Source organism: Staurois parvus, unplaced genomic scaffold, assembly GCF_062004578.1.
Source record: "Staurois parvus isolate SC_StPar_1 unplaced genomic scaffold, SC_StPar_1.0 ptg000381l, whole genome shotgun sequence".
NCBI lineage: Eukaryota > Metazoa > Chordata > Amphibia > Anura > Ranidae > Staurois > Staurois parvus.
Window position 1 is genome coordinate 953,105 of NW_028318177.1, and position 21,932 is coordinate 975,036.

The window sequence follows — 21,932 nt, forward strand, 5'->3', positions numbered from 1 at the left end:
ACCTTTTTCATAGGCTTTTTTTGAGTTTGGGCAAGGACACAGGGGCCCCATGATCCCCTATTGCCCGGGGCCCCATGAGTTGTCAGTCCGCCCCTGCTCTTAACAAATGCTCCTATGGCATTAGTAAGGGTGTTAGACAAGCGTTAATAAGCTTTAGTATTGGCATTGTACTGGCATTTTACTTGCATTAAAAACTCCCCCCAAACACCCTATGCATGGTTTTGACCCATTTTATAAGCATTTTACAAGTGTTAAATCCACACCAAAAACGCCTATACTAAACTATAATGTTAGTAACGTGCCGCAATCGCACTGCAAATATCCCACAAACGCCTGCCAGCAGGTTTGCAGAGCGTCACCATAGACTTGAATGGGAGGCGCTGAAAGGCTTCAAACTCCTCCAGACTCGACATGAGGCTTCAATTTTAAAGCAACACACCACAAATGCTTTATGTTTTGATAATGTGAACAGCACTATGTGCTGTCCATTGTATCATTTGCATAGACGCCCATCAAACTCCTGCTTTCAATGCCAGTGTGAATTAGGCTTTATACAGTGATCAGTGCTAAAATTATTCACTGTCACTGTACTAATGACATTGGCTGTGAAGGGGTGAAACATCTAGGGTGACCAAAGGGTTAAATGTGTGCCTAACCAGTGTTAATATATGCACTGTGAGGTGCTTTTCCTAAGGAATGTGCTGGTTTTTATTCTCTGCTTTGCAGGGAAACAAAAACTGGCACATCGCCACTGACAGAACAGAGCTCTGTCCTGTCTTCCTGCTCGCCGATCAGCGGGTCCCAGCAGTCAACCATTGACCGGCACCTGCTGATCGGCTTGTGCTGTGACTAATCACGCGTGCCCTACTCAGAAGTGCCAGATCACATACTAGATCTGTGTGATCCCGCACAGGAGAGCCGCTCTGCCACCTTACTCCTACGGGAGGCAGTCGGCAAGCGGCTAAGTAAGAATACACATGGCCCTTGTATTTAGACAATGTTTGTTTATCCCGGAGTTCAGCTTTAATGTTTGGAGTATACATCTAGTCCATTTTATACAGTACATAATGAAGTCCAGAGTCTAATTCTGGTATCGGTGGATGTACAGTATTTCACATTAGTCCAGGTTCACAGTCCAACCCTGGAGGCACACCTCCATCACAAGCCATAAACATTTGACAGCTCTCATACATGGGACATAAAGATACAGACTTTTCTTGTAAAGAAGTGCAATGCTCTGTGACTGCACACTGACTTATCGGAGAGATAAGAAAGCAGAAGGTCTGAGCTTTCTACCCTACACAGCCAGGTAATCCATTGAATAGGAGCTGCTGACTTTATTGCCAGTATGACGTGAAATCTGGTTGCTTGGTGACCTTGCCTCTGGTTTTTATGATCTAGGCAAGCCATGAGAGATGAGGGAGTGGCTACAAAATTGAATTAACACTGGTCTGTCAAGTTTTTCTTTTTTTTCTTTTTTTCTGTAGAGACCCAAGTATAGTGTCTGTGCTGGAAGAGACAGTGTGGATGTGGAATAAAAGGAACTGACAGATCTTTGCAGCCTGTGCTTTCCAGGAGCTGGCAGACCTGGCTGGGTAGCAGGTTACTGATTGCCTGGTACTTTAGTATGTAGTAAGAGACAAAAGCCAGACATGACTCTCCTCTCTGGGATACCGTGACTGCTTCTTCTTTTTTTTCTCCCTATTGGTTGAATGGCTTGGTTTTATACTTGTGTCTAAATGCCGGTGGAATAATCCCTGCAGTATTGACTGCAAGAAAAAAATAAATAAAATCAAGGCGATGGAGCGCAATGGTCCTGTGCATCAGGTAAGAAGCCAAAGGTTCATGTTACCTTATTGATGGATTTATGTTTTGCTTCATTTGCTAATGGAGGTGGATGCATAGATCTGCAATGCATACATGGGCACTGATGACTGCCTCTGGAGGGTAATTAAAGCTGAGTGATGGGGAAACGTGTTATGCACAATGCCAGCCTTACCTTTTGCTGTTTGGATTAAACAGAATAGAAGCAGCTTCTATAAAATAAAAGCAGCAACTATTATGTGACATCGAATAAAGATAGCACCTATAAAATAATAGAAGCAGCAACTATAATATGACATAGAATAGAGGTAGCACCTATAAAATAATAGAAGCAGCAACTATAATGTGACATAGAATAGAGGTAGCACCTATAAAATAATAGAAGCAGCAACTATAATGTGACAGAATAGAGGTAGCACCTATAAAATAATAGAAGCAGCAACTATAATGTGACAGAATAGAGGTATTACCTATAAAATAATAGAAGCAGCAACTATAATATGACATAGAATAGAGGTAGCACCTATAAAATAATAGAAGCAGCAACTATAATATGACATAGAATAAAGATAGTACCTATAAAATAATAGAAGCAGCAACTATAATATGACATAGAATAAATATAGTACCTATAAAATAATAGAAGCAGCAACTATAATGTGACAGAATAGAGGTAGCACATATAAAATAATAGAAGCAGCAACTATAATGTGACAGAATAGAGGTAGCACCTATAAAATAATAGAAGCAGCAACTATAATATGACACAGAATAAAGATAGCACCTATAAAATAATAGAAGCAGCAACTATAATGTGACATAGAATAGAGGTAGCACCTATAAAATAATAGAAGCAGCAACTATAATGTAACACATAATAGAGGAATCACCTTCAAGATAATATAAAATAGAGGCAGCAGCTTTCATATAATATATATTAGAGACAGCACCTATAACTTAATTGAAGCAGCAGTTATAATATAACATATATACTAAAGAAAGCATCTAAATATAATGTATAATGAAGGAATCACCTGTATTTTAATATAATTTAGAGCTAGCACCTGTACTATAACAGATACAGCAATTATAATATAACATATAATACAGGAAGCACCTATAATATAGTATCAGCAGCAGCTATAATGCTGCATTAGTGTTGCAGGACAGACATGTGTGAGTGGGATGTCTTACTGCTAGCAGTGCAAAGCTTAGCTATGTGTTACAGAGTTGCGAACAATTTAAAATAATTTCCAGGGACTGCTGCGGTGCTATTGTCATCAGAATAATGTCTCTGAGGGCCACGGAGACCTATCTGTACCCAGCTGGGATGTTTATATTGTTTGAATAACAGTGTGTGTGCATGCGTGTGTATGTATGTATGTATGTATATATATATATATATATATATATATATATATATATAAAATTGTATTTATTACAAGTATGAGCATAATGTCGACTATTTACGCAGTGCTTGACTTGTTTCATAATTTTATATATATATATATATATATATATATACATATATATATATATATATATATACACAGTGTAACTTTTTTTTTAAATAAAGGACAGGTATTTATATTTATATAGCACCAATAGCACTTTGCATACTGTGCATTCACATCAGTCCCTGCCTTCAAGAAGCTTACAATCTAAGGTCCCTGTCTTACATGCACACATACTAGGACCAAATTGAACTTACCCAACCCAATGCACTGCAAGACCAGTCCCCTCAGCCTTATATCCCCTATGCTCTGGCAGTCACAGGTCCTCTGACGTCATCAAGTCATCATAGCCCCACATTGGACTTGAGGATGTCAAAGGGCAGTCCACTGCAGGAGCATAGAACATAGGGTTAGGTAAGCAAAACTGCTTTTGCCATCCCCTAGACAGGCATTTAACCCTTGCAGTGCAGCTTCAGTCCTTATCTTTTTTTTGCTGGAATTAGGCATTAAAGTGTGGCAGGAAACCCACAGCACAGGGAGAACATGCAATCTCCAAACAGATAGTGTCTTAAGTGGGTCTCAAACTGGGCACCCCAGTGCTGCAAATCATTAAGCCATATTCTTTATATTTTTTTCCTCTTCTGCTTTTAATAAAATTACACAAAGCATACATAACGAATGAATGAATCATTAACATAGATCATCACACAGAAATATTGAATATTCATAGTACAGCTGGTCAGCCTTGAGCAGGGACATTTCCAGGGACAAACGCTTCTACAGACTAACCTTCTAAAGCTGAGATGCTTTTGTAAGGAACATTCTGATTTTACATCAGCAGAATAAAAAGCCATGATGATGTGCAATGTGTACTGATATATAATAACCAATCAGATTTTCAATGTGGCCAGTAAAAGATATTTTTGATGATTTGCTGAGTTTCTGCACTTTGCACATCATGACTTCAGTTGGGGATTCCTTACTAAATAAGCCAATAAGAGTTTGCTGATGGCAGCTGTACAGAGCGGGGAGAATCCAGGCCACCATATGGAGTAAGGATTTATTTTTACTGCTGAGCTCTATGCAGTTAAGATGTTGACAACAGGATCTGCCAGTACAGTGTGGTAGGTGCTAGGAAACCTTTGGAAGTCAACAGTGATCTTAGAGCTATAATTTGGAAGGTCATGTGAGTGCACATAAAGGACAGAAAGATGGGATAAGTATGGGTTACCCAGCAGCAATACGGATTAGTTGCCCTGTTGGCTTTAAAGATACAGGTCCACCTAGAGACCAAGCCTCTACTGAGTAACACAGTAATTAGCGATCTCAAACAAATATGAAAATCATGAAACATCTATGAAAATTGTGGCTTACTACTACTAAGACACTGAGATTTGCCCTAAGCTTAGTTAAGGGAAGTAGCAGAGGTGACACAACAGTTTCATGAAGTTATGAACACCTTTTCTCATGTGAGGGTATAGAGCTAAAAAAAAAGCTCAGGTGTCTTCAAAAGCAACTTTGCCTCTGTAATATTTACCGCCACCATCCTTAAAAATTACGTACGGTATTACCCGTTAATATTTTGGACCTGGCAGAGACCTGCAGCATATCTGTGCATTTGGAAGGTATTTCTGTGCCTGCACACAGATGTGCAGTCCTCTGCAAAATCCAAGATACCAAAACCCAGTAGCATCTGTGCACATGCGCCCAAATTCCGCAAGTCTCTTCCAGGTCCAATACCTGGCAAATAGCGCTGTTATGTCTGCACATGCAGTGATCTTGCCGCTTGAATGCGCACCTGTGTAAAACACTCGGGCGATTTCAAAAAAGCATTACCAACAGTTTTCTGGAACTATGGGGATAATTCATTAAGCAATATTTTGCTGCATCCGAGTGTGTGGTAAAATAATGCAGATTATTTAAAAAAAAAAAAAATGGTGTAGCTCACTAAGAAATTCTCCTTAACCTCTTCGCACCGGTGCCTCCCGGCCCTTTAAGAGTTTCAGAAGCCGGTAGGCGGGGCGGGGTTTTAGGGTCATGTGACCGCCGTGATTCACTGTCACGGCGGTCACATGATCGGAAACAGGGGCAGACCGACAACTCATGGGGCCCCCGGGCAATAGGGGATCATGGGGCCCCCGAGTCCTTGCCCAAACTCAAAAAAGCCTATGAAAAAGGTACCAGGGGCATCTCATGGGGCCCCCTACTGACCTCGGGCCCTCGGGCAGTGCCTGAGTTTCCAAATGGTCAGTCCGCCCCTAATCGGAACTTTCTGGGAGTTGCGGACATACAGTATGTGCTGGGAGCGCAAAGGGCACGCGCTTTCAGCACTTATGTATTTTCTAATTGCACGCAAATATGCGGCGTCAAGGCTCAGATGCCGAGAGGCCGTATATTTGAGTGTGATTGGCATCAAAGGGTTAATATATCGCATGCATTAAATTTTCTTATTATGTGGTCATTACCGCATGAAACCCTGCAGTAACTTATTGCAAACATTTCGCATAAATGTCACATCCTTTGACAATACCTGTGATATGTCACATACTACTTGGATATTTAAAACGGAGGTTCTGTCAAAATTAAAAAAATAAAAGGCAGCAGCTACAAAAAATTAAAGACAGGCATTCACCAGTCCCATGATCCAGCGGTGTCCTCATACCAGCCGGGTTCACCTGCCGTCCTCTATTCCCTGATGCCGGTATCATCAGTATGGGCACCCGGCTTGCGACTTCACAGCCGGGTGCCCACTGTGCATGCGCAACTAGCGCTGAGCTTTGTGAATGGCCACGTAGTGTTCTGAACCTGTCACTTGTCCCGGAAGACTAAGAGGAGGGAGGACAACTTCCGCTTGTGATTGCCTAGGTGGTCATGGTGGAAGTGGGAGCGGGTACCTATCAAATTCGGGTACTCTCCCCCCAAAGGTACCAATCCTTAACAGGGAGCGGGGGACAAAGCCTTAAAGCAGAACTTCCCCATTTGTGTGAAGCTCCACTGTAAGGAGTGGTAGCCTTGCTGTTGTGGTAGATATGATCCCTAAAAATAATTTTTAATTTGATCCCAGTCCTGAAAGGATTCTGGAAAGTTATTACATGGAAACTCCCACTATCTCACCAGCTACCATCTGATAGGATGTTTTCCAAAAAAATGTCCTGGCTGGTATTGCATGATTTTGATGGGTTGAGGGCTCAAGGTAACCTAGGAGTTAGGCTTATAACTCCTTAATTAGTGCAATGGACAACTGGAACTTCTGGAGGGTATTAGCATCGGTGTAATAATCCAGCAATGTGCCCTCCTTAAAGCCTCTTTCCTTTAAAATGACCTTTCTTGATCTTCTCAGCTCCCTCTTCTGCACTTTAAATTCTAGGAGATTGGATGCAGAGGGCTCCGTCTGTGCTATGCAGTCTGCCAGCCTCCAGAAAGAACTCCAGACTGGAATCTAGCTGACACCTGGCCGAGCTTGCACTTTCCCATTTATTTTTTTTAGATTTCAGACCAATCCCTGACCCTCTAAACCAGGCCTGACAATTCTCATATTTATCGCATACTTATCACAAGCCTGGACCACTACTTAGTTACCGCATTTATTTATTTCCTTGAGTGAATTAACTTTGACGCCTTTTTATGCGGTATTTGCTGAGCATTTGTGCTGTTTTCGGTAAATAACTCATACAAGCAATAGTGAATTGACATTTTCAGTATCACATGCGATATGTGGTCATGTGACCGACATAACGCATGCGATAACCTTTAACCACATGCCCTCCAGAGGGTTTACCCCCTTCCTAACCAGGCCATTTCTTTGCAATACAGCGCTGTGTTACTTTAACATACAATTGCACGGTCATGAAACACTGTATATGAATTAAATTTATGTCCTTTTTTCCCACAAATAGATGCGTTATTAACAAAAAAAGACCCACAATTTTGAAAAAAAAAAACAATATTTTTGACTTTTTGCTATAAAACATATCCAGTAAAAAATGTAAAAAATCTAATTTCTTCATAAATTTAGGCCAAAATGTATTCTGCTACATGTTTTTGCTAAAAATAAAATCCCAATATGTGTAAATGAATTGGTTTACGTGAAAGTTATAGCGTTTACAAATAGAGATATATACTGGAATTTTTATTTTTACTTTTTTATACTAGTAATGGCAGCAACTTATAGCAGGACTGCGGTGGGCATTCTGGCACTGGGGGGGAACTGACTAGCGGCCACTGACATCTCCAGTGTCACTAATACAGTAATCAGTGCTAATAAAAAGCGCTGACACTGAACTAATGACACTGGGCAGGAAGGGGTTAACAAAAACAACACCTCCTGCGCTCTATGGCCCAGAGCAAGGGTGGATGATGGACAGGGAACTTGAAAAAATTCACCACCAATGCATCAAAGGTTGTGCGGCTCTAAACAAGGCTGGGGAAACCCGACCAGTACTGTAAAGCGAAATAAAGAGAAAGCGCACCAACCTTGCGCATTACCTCAGTAAAATGTGATTTTATTGAATTTAAAATATACTCACAAACAGAGAAGTATAACAAACGTATAAAATCCTTAGCGAGACTCAAGGAGTGTGAGACCAGCGTGAGTCTTATAATGAGGGGAGATTCTCAAAGTCAGAGCTTCTGATGAAGAAGGGACTCCCTTCGAAACGCGTCGGACGGATTTTGGCAATCTTCCCTCGTGATAAGACTCGCGCTGGTCTCAGACTCCTTGAGTCTCGATAAGGATTTTACACGTTTGTTATACTTCTCTGTTTGTGAGTATATTTTAAATTCAATAAAATCACATTTTACTGAGGTAATGCGAAAGGTTGGTGCGCTTTCTTTTTGTTTCGCTTTACAGGAAGGGGTTAACATCTGGGGCGATCAAAGGGTTAACTGTGTGCTGTGTGCTGTTTTACATTATGTGCTGTGTGTTTTATTAGGGAAACATGCTGCTGTGTATTTCTTTGCTGTGCAGAGAAATACACATCTGCATGTCCTTGCTGGCAGGAGAGAGACGTGTTGTTTACACACAGGTCTCTCCCCTGACAGCTTTACTCGGTGATTGCCGGTGTCGGGACCCAATGATTGACATCACTAGCCAAAAAGGTGGTGCTGGTAGGGCGGCGTGCACACCATCTACCCCAGGGGTGTCCAAACTATGGCCCTCCAGGTGTTGAGGAACTGCAAGTTCCATGAGGCCTTGCAAGACTCTGACATCCACAGGCAAGACACCCAGAGGCAGAGGCATGATGGGACTTCAACAGCTGGAGGGCCATAGTTTGGACACACCTGATCTATCTGGATATGCAAACCACGTGTATATATACATGATTTTGCACAGCCCTGCCCCCCTGTAAGAGTACTTCTACTATAGGGCGATGGGAAAACAGTTAATGAATTGTTACCTATAACTTGTTAAAAAAGCATGTACCAGATTCAAAAATACCTCCTGCATGTTTCTGTAACTTTCCCAATATGTGCAGTAGGTTTGGGGTGTTATTATTAGTGCTACTGTTACAAAGTGGTACTTCTCATGCACCAGATTCATAAATAATTACCTCCAGTTATACAGTAGGTCCATAAATACTGGGACATCGACACAATTCTAACATTTTTGGCTCTATACACCACCACAATGGATTTGAAAAGAAACAAACAATATGTGCTTTAACTGCAGACTGTCAGCTTTAATTTGAGGGTATTTACATCCAAATCAGGTGAACGGTGTAGGAATTACAACAGTTTGCATATGTGCCTCCCACTTGTTAAGGGACCAAAAGTAATGGGACAGAATAATAATCATAAATCAAACTTTCACTTTTTAATACTTGGTTGCAAATCCTTTGCAGTCAACTACAGCCTGAAGCCTGGAACGCATAGACATCACCAGACGCTGGGTTTCATCCCTGGTGATGCTCTGCCAGGCCTCTACTGCAACTGTCTTCAGTTCCTGCTTGTTCTTGGGGCATTTTCCCTTCAGTTTTGTCTTCAGCAAGTGAAATGCATGCTCAATCGGATTCAGGTCAGGTGATTGACTTGGTCATTGCATAACGTTCCACTTCTTTCCCTTAAAAAACTCTTTGATTGCTTTTGCAGTATGCTTTGGGTCATTGTCCATCTGCACTGTGAAGTGGAGTCCAATGAGTTCTGAAGCATTTGGTAGAATATGAGCAGATAATATTGCCCGAAACACTTCAGACTTCATCCTGCTGCTTTTGTCAGCAGTCACATCATCAATAAATACAAGAGAACCAGCTCCATTGGCAGCCATACATGCCCACGCCATGACACTACCACCACCATGCTTCACTGATGAGGTGGTATGCTTAGGATCATGAGCAGTTCCTTTCCTTCTCCATACTCTTCTCTTCCCATCACTCTGGTACAAGTTGATCTCGGTCTCATCTGTCCATAGGATGTTGTTCCAGAACTGTGAAGGCTTTTTTAGATGTCGTTTGGCAAACTCTAATCTGGCCTTCCTGTTTTTGAGGCTCACCAATGGTTTTACATCTTGTGGTGAACCCTCTGTATTCACTCTGGTGAAGTCTTCTCTTGATTGTTGACTTTGACACACATACACCTACCTCCTGGAGAGTGTTCTTGATCTGGCCAACTGTTGTGAAGGGTGTTCTCTTCACCAGGGAAAGAATTCTTCGGTCATCCACCACAGTTGTTTTCCGTGGTTTTCCGGGTCTTTTGGTGTTGCTGAGCTCACCGGTGCGTTCCTTCTTTTTAAGAATGTTCCAAACAGTTGTTTTGGCCACGCCTAATGTTTCTGCTATCTCTCTGATGGGTTTGTTTTGTTTTTTCAGCCTAATGATGGCTTGCTTCACTGATAGTGACAGCTCTTTGGATCTTGTCTTGAGAGTTGACAGCAACAGATTCCAAATGCAAATAGCACACTTGAAATGACCTTTTATCTGCTCATTGTAATTGGGATAATGAGGGAATAACACACACCTGGCCATGGAACAGCTAAGAAGCCAATTGTCCCATTACTTTTGGTCCCTTAACAAGTGGGAGGCACATATGCAAACTGTTGTAATTCCTACACCGTTCACTTGATTTGGATGTAAATACCCTCAAATTAAAGCTGACAGTCTGTATAGAGCCAAAAATGTTAGAATTGTGTTGATGTCCCAATACTTATGGACCTGAGTGTAGATACCGACACTGGAGGTAATTATAGTGGAAATATTCTCACCCTCAGTCCAGCAATACAGTGTCCTGGAGCTCCCCATCGGGTGCTGACATCAACGAGCTGCCAGTTTCTGGGTATTGATCTTCAGTCACTTTCATTGGCTAGGCTGATATAGCATCACTCCGCACCAGGGGCGGACTGACAACTCATGGGGCCCCCGGGCAGTAGGGGATCATGGGGCCCCTGTGTCCTTGCCCACACTCAAAGCACACCCAAAAAAGCCTATAAAAGGTACCAGGAGCATTTCATGGGGCCCCCTACTGATCCCGGGCCCTCGGGCAGTGCCCGAGTGCTCGAATGGTCAGTCAGCTTTGGTTTTTCGCAGCTCTATGTACAGAGGCGGGAAGGCGGGTAAATACATTTAACGCAGAAGAGACAAAGCATGTCTTCATTAAAAATCCTTCCTGTTCACCTGTTTTTATTGTTTACATGTCCCGTATGCAGTGTAGCCGAGCGGCATGTTCACCGCCATTACCCTCTCTCCTAGCAACCAGTGATGCTGCGGTGCGCAGCCTGAAGGGGAAGCTGAGGCACTACTTCCACATGAGGTCATCTTTATGAATCCCCCTGACTGTCTTCTGGGATGTGGCGTTGCAATTCCTGTAGGCAGTAGGGTGTTTCTCAACAATTCTCACCTAGGCAAGAAATCAGGAAGTGCTGGCTTGTAGCGCAAACATGGTAAAATGCTTTCCAAGAAACATGGAAACAGATTTAATTTCTGTAAGAGGGAGGAGGGAGGAACCAGAAGAAAACAGTCCTAGTAATGGGTGAAGGTTTGCTTTAACCACTTGCCTACAGGGCACTTATATCCCCTTCCTGCCCAGGCCAATTTTCAGCTTTCAGCGCTGTCGCACTTTGAATGACAATTACGCGGTCATGCAACATTGTACACACATGACATTTTTATCATTTTTTTCACACAAATAGAGCTTTCTTTTGGTTGTATTTACTCACTGCGGGGTGTTTTATTTTTTTGTGTTATAAACAAAAAATTTGAAAAAAAAAAGTTTTTCTTTGTTTCTATTATAAAAGTTTGCAAAGAGGTAATGTTTCTCCTTCACTGATGTTGATGAGGCTGCACTGATAGGCAGCACTGATGGGCACTGATAGGCAGCACTGATGGGCACTGATAGGCGGCACTGATGAGGCGGCACTGATGATGTTGCAGTGTAATGCAACAGTGGTGGGCATTGATAGGCGGCACTGATGGGCACTGATCGGTGGCACTGACTGATGGCACTGACTGGCGGTACTGCTGGGCACTGATGGGTAGCACTTCTGGGCAGCACTGATGGGGGCACTGCTGGGTGGCACTTCTGGGCACAGGTGGGTGGCACTACTAGGCACAGGTGGTTGCACTGCTGGGCACTGATGGACACAGGTGGGTGACACTGATGGGCACAGGTGAGTGGCACTGCTGGGCACTGATCATCAGTGCCCTTATGATCAGTGCCGATCCGTCCTCTGACAATTGCCGGTTATCGGCAGTACTTTCCTTGTGACAACGTGAGGAAAGTGCAGCCGATAACTGGCAACTGCATTTACCGGTGATCTGCTGTGTCACTGGACACACCCGATCACGTGGTAAAAGGCCGTTGTGATTGGCCTTTTACCACATCACGTGATCAGCTGTGTCCATAGGACACAGCGATCATGGAGATCACTGGATGCGCGCCCGGGAGGGTGCGTTCTGGGAGGACGTCATATGACGCCCTCCCAGAACTGGACAACCGAGCTGTAGCCGTCATTTAGGTATAGCATGGTTGGCAAGTGGTTAAAGCTGAACTGGATTCTAATTAAAACAATAAAATACCCTTGCAGTGCAGTCCTCTTCTCCCTGGTGCTCTGGGCTGCGGGTGGTCCCTCATGTACAATGCAGGGCTACTAACTCTGCATTGTACATGGGGGAGGCAAGCTTGCAACTGTTGCTGAGCACCTTAGAGAGGTGGCAGGGCTGGGCCTGGTGCATGAATGAAGAAAGCCTGCTGGACAGCTCGGGTGCTGATGATCTGTCTATGCAACCAGTACAAATGGCATCAAACACCATAACACCAAACTTTATAAACTCCTAGGAGAAAGCCTCATCCAGGCCTGTTGTCCCCCACACCCCGCCGTGTCCACGCACCAGAGGTGCATATATATAGGCCAGATGCTCTATCCAGCAATGTCATCTCCAGTACAAACACCAGAAAGGAGGTCGCTCTCTCTGGACCGTCACATCCACCCGACCGGTAACGCCTCGGACTAGTTGTTAAACTAGAACTATGGCTTTCCATTTAAATTGGTTTTAAAAGCAGAACTTTAATGCATTCCCTCAATTAATGTAAAAAATATCCCAGTAGTTGTAACACCCCCTCATTCCACTATATACTTACCTGAGTCCTATTTCAATCCAGTGCTGTGCTTGTCTGTGTTCCTCTCCTCACAGGACAGAGAGGCAGCAGCGGGAGCTATTGGCTGCTGTGAGGAAGGAGTGGGGGCGGGGTGAGGCTGAGCTACACTGTGTGTGTCAATGGATGCACACAGCCTGGCTCAGGAGTGAATCCACACATCTGCCCCCATAGCAAGTGGTTTGCTATGGGGGAAAACACAAAGAGAAGGAGTGGACAGCACTAGTGGGGGGCCCCAGAAAAAGAGGTTTGGTGCTGCTGTGTGGAATACCATTATTTGAGTAAAATAAATGAAGGCTTTACAACTGATATAAAAAAATGTGCCGTAGAAGATAAAGTGGTTGTAAACCCTTATATATACCCTGTGAAGTGATTGGCCTCAGGTTATACACAGAGATTAAACTAATCCTTTTACATAAGTTGTACCTGTTTATCTGCAGTCTTCTCTTCTCTACAGTCGTTTAGAAACCAGAATTTAAAAAGCTTCTTTGACAGTTCAGAAAAAAAGCGGCAGAGAGATGAAAATACACTCTGTAGAGTTCAGTGAGGCGAACTTTGAGAGCTGATTGGAGGGAAGGGACACTTATTTTATCCTGTCATTTCACCAGATTTTTAGAGACTTTTTTTCGTCAATATACAAGCATATACATTAGTATATACATTACAAAAAAATCTCCCAATCACTCCAAACATAATACAATGTATGTGCATATCAAAGTAGCCTATTCCCTTGTTAGAACATACAATATATTGCCAAAAGTATTAGGACACCCCTCCGAATCATTGGATTCAGGTGTTCCAATCACCTCCATGGCCACAGGTGTATACAATCAAGCACCTAGGCATGCAGACTGCTTCTACAAACATTTGTGAAAGAATGGGTCGCTCCCAGGATCTCAGTGAATTCTAGTGTGGTACCATGATAGGTTGCCACCTGTGCAATAAGTCCATCCGTGAAATTTCTTTGCTAATAAATATTCCACAGTCAACTGTTAGTGGTGTTATAACAAAGTGGAACAACTGGGAACAACAGCAACTCAGCCACCAAGTGGTAGGCCACATAAAATGGCAGAACGGGATCAGCGCATTTTGAAGCACACAGTGTACAGAAGTCGCCAACTGTCTGCAGAGTCAATAGCTAAAGACCTCTAAACTTCATGTGGCCTTCAGATTAGCACAACAACAATGTGTAGAGAGCTTCATGGAATGGGTTTCCATGGCCAAACAGCTGCATCCAAGCCGTATATCACCAAGTGCAATGCAAAGCGTCGGATGAAGTGATGTAAAGCACGCCGCCACTAGACTCTAGAGCAGTGGAGATGTGTTCTTTGGAGTGATGAATCATGTCTGGGTTTGGCAGTTGGCAGGAAAACGGTAATTACCTGACTGCATTGTGCCAAGTGTAAAGTTTGGTGGAGGGGGGATTATGATGTGGGGTTGTTTTTTAGGGTTTGGACTTGGCCCCTTAGTTCCAGTGAAGGGAACTCTTAGAGTTCAGCATACCAAGACATTTTGGACAGTTTCATGCACCCAAATTTGTGGGAACAGTTTGGGGATGGCCCCTTCCTGTTCCAACATGACTGCACACCAGTGCACAAAGCAAGGTCCAGAAGGACATGGATGAGTAAGTTTGGGGTGGAGGAACTTGACTGGCCTGCACAGAGTCCTGACCTCAACCCAGTAGAACACCTTTGGGATGAATTAGAGCGGAGACTACAAGCCAGGTCTTCTCGTCTGTTATCAGTGCCTGACCTCACAAATCCCTATATCCTCATTGGAAGATATCCCCTCTTTTACTTTTCTGGGGCCAACCCACAATTTAGAATTTTCTTTTCATTTCACTTTCAATGATAATAGTAAACAGGACAAATAGAGAGGGTGAATCTCCCTAATGAGGACAGACAGCAGTAAACATCTAATAGGTGTTCTAATACCTCTCCACACTATCCAAAACGTAAAAAAATAAATAAATTAATAAAAAAAAATTTTCGTATAGTTATACTTTCAGTAAATACAAAATATCTTTATAAATGTCAAATATTAAAAGCAAATAGTATAAAAAATCATATAAATACCCTTCTTCCACCAATAAAAAAGACAACATTTTTTTTTTTATTGGTGGAAGAAGGGTATTTATATGTGTGTGTGTGTGATTTTTGATACTATATTCATTCAATAGCTATTTATAGCAATACTATGCGCTTCTGGGAATGTGATAAACCTCTAAAGTAAACAAGCAGTAGGCAGCTGTCTTATATAAAAAAAAGTCAACCAACAATACTTATGAGTAAATAGCAAATAGCAATCCTACTATAACAGTGCGCCACTGTATAAAAAGTTGAGTAAATTAGAATTAAATCATTTTCTTAAATAGTTTTTCACTACCAGGTGATACATTGCATATCAGTCCACCAATAACTGTCCTCTTATAAATATAAAAAGTCTGTACGTTGTTGATACCATTTGCAGTTACCAACTTTAATCACCACAGTGCATCCGGTGAGCCACACTCCCTTCCAGATACCTCACTCACCAAAAATATTGACTTCTCATATGACTGATTGGCTTAACTGGCATAATTCTTTCATTCTTTCAATGACCCGAACAACCTCAGACCCATCTCCCTGCTCCCACTTACATCTAAACTCCTCGAGCGTCTCGTCTACACCCGCCTATGCTCTCACCTCAACGACAACAACCTCCTCGATCCCCTACAGTCTGGCTTCCGCCCCCTACACTCCACCGAAACCGCCTTACTCAAACTCTCCAACGACCTTCTAACCGCCAAAGCTAATGACCACTATTCAGTGCTCCTACTCCTTGACCTCTCTGCGGCCTTCGACACAGTTGACCACCCCCTCCTCCTCAAAATACTACACTCCCTCGGCCTCAGAGATTCTGCTCTCTCCTGGCTCTCATCCTACCTGTCACAACGCTCTTTCAGCGTTGCCTATAATGCTACCACCTCCCCCTCACTCCCCCTCTCTGTTGGGGTCCCTCAAGGCTCTGTCCTTGGGCCCCTTCTCTTCTCCATCTACACCTCCTCCCTTGGCCAACTCATACACTCTCACGGCTTCAACTACCACCTCTATGCCGACGACACACAAATCTATCTCTCAACCCCCCACCTCACCCCCTCGGTCTCTGCCCAAATCACACACCTACTGAGCGACATATCAGATTGGATGTCGCTCCACTTCCTTAAACTGAATCTCTCCAAAACCGAGCTCCTTGTCTTCCCCCCAGCCCGAACCCCACCCCCCATTGACTTCTACATCACATCCAACAACGCCAATATCAAACCCGCTCTGCAGGCCAGAGTACTTGGTGTCATTCTGGACTCCAACCTATCCTTCCAGCCCCAAGTCCAATCTTTAACAAACTCATGCAGACTCCACCTCTGCAACATCGCCAAAATCCGCACGTTCCTAACCCCAGAAACCACTAAACAGCTCATCCACTCCCTCATCATATCACGACTTGACTACTGCAACTCCCTCCTCACTGGCCTGCCTCGCCGCTGGCTATCCCCGCTTCAGTCGATCCTGAATACGGCTGCCAGACTCATTCACCTTTCTAACCGCTCCATTTCCGCCACCCCCCTCTGCCAATCCCTCCACTGGCTTCCGATTGCGCAACGGATCAAATTCAAAATCCTAACACTGACGTACAAAGCTGTCCACCATACTGACCCGAACTACATCACTGACCTAATATCCAAGTACCGCCCAGCACGCACACTCCGCTCCTCACAAGACCTCCTTCTCTCTAGTTCCCTGGTCTCCTCCTCCCATGCCCGCCTCCAGGACTTCTCCAGGGTGTCTCCCATCCTCTGGAACTCCCTGCCCCAACCCATCAGATTATCACCTACTCTCCTCTCCTTTAGGCGCACCCTGAAAACCCATCTCTTCAGGGAAGCCTACCTCACCCCCTGCTAACTTGCTGACCTCCTCCACTCTTCCTACCACTCCATCCCCCACAGCTATCTCCTCCTGTACCACTATCCCATCCCTTCTAGATTGTAAGCTCGAAAGAGCAGGGCCCTCGATCCCCTCATGTTTTGCATTGTATTGGTATTGTTCTGTCACATGTTCTGTCCCCCTTTGTAATGTACAGCGCTGAGTGAACTATTGGCGCTTTATAAATACTGTATAATAATAATAATAATAATTCCCAGTAATAACTTCATCATTGGTCTGCAGTCCCCACAGCGGCAAAGATCAATCACTAAAACTCAATGGGAAAAAAGAACGATCGACATAGCGTAATCCCGTTTAAATAATTTATTATATAATCATTCCTCATTAAAAATACACTCACAGAAATCCAGTGAAGTGAGCATATAACACTGTATAGTCATCCAAAATCAGCATGGAACTTTATAGCCGGTATGAATGGCATCTCACCGCACTTCCGCAATCCATGTCACTTCCGTGTAGCGAGTCATCCTTACTTCCGGTCAACGAGCTGACGTCACGTATGATTACACCCTGACATGTTTCATCATTATGACTTCCTCTGAGGGTGTGATCATACAACACAAGAGGACGAAGTCTATAAGTCTCCACTGCTGGTGCTTAACCTTTTTATAACTATTAAATTGAAAAACGCTGAGCAGTATTTTACCACATTTCTTAAAGTGGTCGATACCGCTTTGTGAACAGAGCACAATGTTCTTTAGCAAGGTACATGCATTACACCTTAATAATTATGCTACCAAAATTAGCTGTAAATTTCCTCCAGTATTGTTACTGTTTCTCCTTGCTGGAGGCTGCCATTTTGCTGAAGCACAGAGACCCTGAGCAGCAGTGAATCTTTAGGTTGTCAGCAGATCGGTCTCTACAAATTTGGCACAGTGCCTAAACGTAGAGAGCAACTGAGCATGTGCAGAGCAGGGTGAGACAGTGTATTACTGGATTTTAAACAGTATAGACAATTAGTTCTAATGTTTTATATACCTATACCTGCAAAATTAGCCAGCCTGAAGTGATCTAGCAGGACTTAATTATCTGTTTAAAGTTCCACTTTAAAGTGATTCTAAAGGTTGAATTGTTTATTTTTAATCACAAACATGTTATACTTACCTGCTCTGTGCAGTAGGTTTGCACAGAGCAGCCTTGTCTTCTTTTTGGATCCCCTGCCAGCGGTCCTGGCTCCTCCCCCTTGCTGAGGACCCCCAATAGCAAGCCTCTTAATATGGGGTACTCAAGCAGGCTCACTTTTGAGTTACTCTCCTGTGAACGGACATGTCTATTCACACACAGAGCATGGCCTGGCCCTGCCCCCACTCTCTCCTCATTGGTTCACTGGCTGTGATTGAAAGCTGTGTGAGCCAGTGTGGAGGCAGAGAAATGGGAGTGCCGCTGCTCTCATGCACATTTCTGGATCTTGCTCAGGCTCAGGTAAGTATAATTGGGGGACTGGGGGGAGCCACATCCAAAGGTTTTTTCATCTTAACCTCTTCACGACGGCCCCTCCTGGCCCTTTAAGGGGTTTCAGATGCCGGGAGGTGGGGTTTTAGGGTCATGTGACCACCATGATTCGCTGTCATGGCGGTCACATGATCAGAAAAGGTCCCGATCACAAGGGGAGTTCAGGAGCTTTCTGTGAGACACTGACATATGTGCTGGGAGCGCCTAGGGCGCACACTCTCAGCACATATGTGTTTTCAAATGGTACGCAAATATTCGGCCACTTGGTGTTAAGGCCCAGCTGCCAAGAGGCCGCATATTTGCATACGGTCGGCGTCAAGGGGTTAATGCATAGAATGCATTAGGATAAACAAAATGTCTGCCTTTAGAACCACTTTAGGTCTAGGAGGCCAAAAGCAATTTTATGTGCCTGATCCTCTGCCTCCCCAGTAACTGGCAATCTCCACTACTTCCCTATGCTCCAGCAGTGGACTGTCCCTCGATGTCCGTATGTCCATTTCAGGGCTACGGGCTCTGCATTGGTCTCTGTATCAGAGTGCATCTCACCACTAGAGTATAAGGGTAAAGGGCAAGTCCATAAAGTGCAATAAAATGTTTTACAGCAATCCTCACAGTCCACAATATATTTAAATCTTCCTGTGCTCCAATCCAATGTCATATCCACTCATCAAACACAACACAGAATGTGTTCCCATTGTCCACCTGCAATAACACCTCAGTGCACTGCCATTGGTTAATATTGCCCCTTACCTCCTGTCATTGACCAACTGTTAGATTTGGTCAAACAGCTTTCCCACTGATCTGGGTAACTCTCTTCACAGCCTTCTATCAGTGATTATAATGACTCTCATATATGACAGTAAAATATGGGGAAGAATAAAAGAAAACTCCTCAAAGTGCAGTAATTTCAGACTATCACTTTATTTACAGAGATAAATATATTCACAAAAACAATGCACAGATCCCATGCACAGGAGTAATCGCTTCTTTAAAAACAATGCACATTGCCCCCTTAAGGAGAGACATCCATCCTCAGTAACAGCAAAGAAAATGGCTGACCCGGTACTTCCGGCGTAATGACATCACGTAAGCAGACCTCTGATGCATTTCATCATGAACAGTGTGTCTTCCTCATAGGATAGCTATACTATCTACACCCACTTACTGTCCAGAGAAGTCTTGGCAAAAGTGGTCTTCATGGTAGAATTGCATCCAAAAAGCCATCCCTCTGACGTGGAAACAAGGCTAAGTAACTTAACTAAGCAAAAACTCTTTTGGACTTCTCTTTTATTCATTTACTTTGCATTTTGTTAATTGCTAAAATAAAAAAAACAATAATACTTCTCTTTCCAAAAGCATTCTTAATTTACAGTATTTTTTCGCATCTGCCGAAAACCTTTGCACAGTCCTGCGTATATATATACTTTTATACACTATATATATATATATATATATATATATATATATATACAGTATATATATATATATATATATATATATATACTATAGATTATATATATACCAGTACATCCTAAACCATATGCTAGTTGAGAAGAAAGCTTCTTCAGAAATAACTTTGTACCAGATATCCTTAAAAAAAGACATACCGGTAACTAACTGGTGGATCATACCATGATGGGGTTGGAATGATAAAGTCCTACAGAGTGCGGATAGTTTTTGCCTGAGTGTTGAGGCATTCTGATTTATTTCACACTAGTTTTCACTGTGCGCCTTCTTTCATGTCTTCTGGTTCATTCCCAGCAAATGATAACTTTCATCACACAGTCAGTACATAAAATCTTTGTATGAATAGTCAGGGGGTTCCACATCACTTATGTAACATATTTTAAGAGCTCACAAAATTTAAACAAAGCAAAATATGTTTTCTAGCCTCATAAATACTCATTCCTGGTTCCAATGTATACAATTTACAATGTCAAAAAAGTGGAAAATAGAAATGCTTCAGTGGCTGGACCAGCTAACCTTTGCTTGACTATCTTCAGTGACCTCATGCATACAAAGAAGCTTCAATTGGCTGCTTTGAACAATGAGAACTGCTTTTTTTCAGACACTTGTAGACATCTCTTGAGGGAGTTATGAAAAATGCCTCCCCCCACCACACACACAAGGATGTTGCTAAAGACCTGTAGGTAGGAGAACCAGAACCTTCACTAAGTGAAAAAGTGAGATAAAAAGGTTCAGAGGAATGCCAATGCAGAAAGACCAGAAAATTACATGGAGGAAATGCTGAGTTTCTTATGATAAGGGCCATTGGCAGTAGAAAGGGCAAGCATTAAGGGAGACCTTCTTCCACATTTTTAAAAAGGTAGGCACGACTTTTTTTCTCAGAGAATACGTGCAGGCCTCTCTTCCGAGTCACCCCTTGTCTCTACCCCCTACCCACTTCTGAGCACTGTCCCGTGTTCCATCTCTTCCCACCTCACAGTACTGCCCCCTTTAGACATTGCAGAACCAAGCACCATTTTGTGATGCTCAGTAATATGAATGGGATTTGCTGGTGATACGAAAAGCAGCAAAATAGATCCCCTACAGCCAAGAACAATAGACCCACAGCAATAATAGATTCCCCAGCAACAATATACCCCCCAGCAACAATAAACCTCTTCCAGTAATAATAGATCTCCCAGCAGCCAACATCAATAGACCTTCCAGCAGTCAGCAATAATGGACCCCTCCTCAAAATTAAATCCCCCCAGCAACATAAGGCCCCCCCCCCCAGCAACAACAGATTTCCCGCCAGCAACAATGCATTTTCCCAAGTGATAACAGATCCCCCAGCAGACAGCATCAATAAACCCTCCAGCACACCCAGGCACCCCTTGCCATTACATACATTCAGAAAGTAAGAGTAAATCCAAAATGATAGCATTATCATGAAAGCAGTGATATATTACAATTAGGATGCTGGTTAACAAATACATAATTGAATCTACTAATTAACAATACATGCGTTTCTGCCCTATTATGATCATTTTTCCTCTATATACATTTTTTAAATTAAGTTGTATAACAATATTCCTCTTGTGAAACCACGCTCATTTTAAGTCCTCTTGCATGTGCAGTGCCCTTTAGTGTAGATAGTTATTTAGTGTAGCTAGAGGCTTTCTAGAAGCCTGGGTGTGAGACAGAAGGTTTACTTCAGCTCAGGCTGGAGGGCTCTACAGGTCAGTCCCCTGGCACCCCCCCTGCTCTAGAAACTTGGAGAAGCTTCTAGAAGTCAGTAGGGGGAGGTGAGGAGGGGCTGATCTGCATATTTATGGGACTCTGGCCAACTGCAGGCAGGAAGCCTGGCAGTGCGGCAGACTGGCCCATAAATATGACACAGCCTGACCAGCAAGGGGAGTCTGGTGGAAGATGGATGGTTGAAATGCTGCTGTGTAGCTTTGGAGGGGGCCCTGAAGAAGGAGTATCTGCCTCCAGACTGGAGGTTGGAGGAAGGAGGAGAACTGAAAGAGGGAGCTCCACTGCCCTGCTGTCATCCAGGGAAGGTTAGCCTGCATAGCCTGGAAAAGAACCAGCCCAGCGGAAGGCCTTAAAGCCGTTGTATACACAGCTACAGGACAAGGACAGTGTGAGTACCTGTACACCCCCTGGGCCTGTAAGGGAGAAGTCTGCTAGA

General features: G+C 43.4%; 1 protein-coding gene across 1 annotated transcript in view; it reads left to right on the forward strand.

The window, feature by feature from the left end:
* The first annotated feature begins 1,480 nt into the window (after positions 1–1,480).
* Positions 1,481–21,932, forward strand: part of PDE8A (phosphodiesterase 8A) — a 413,353-nt gene continuing 392,901 nt past the window's right edge. Inside the window, exon 1 of the mRNA XM_089685705.1 lies at positions 1,481–1,827. Within this exon, the coding sequence (XP_089541831.1) occupies positions 1,801–1,827 (27 nt within the window). The 5' untranslated portion in view covers positions 1,481–1,800. The remainder of the gene's footprint in view (positions 1,828–21,932) is intronic.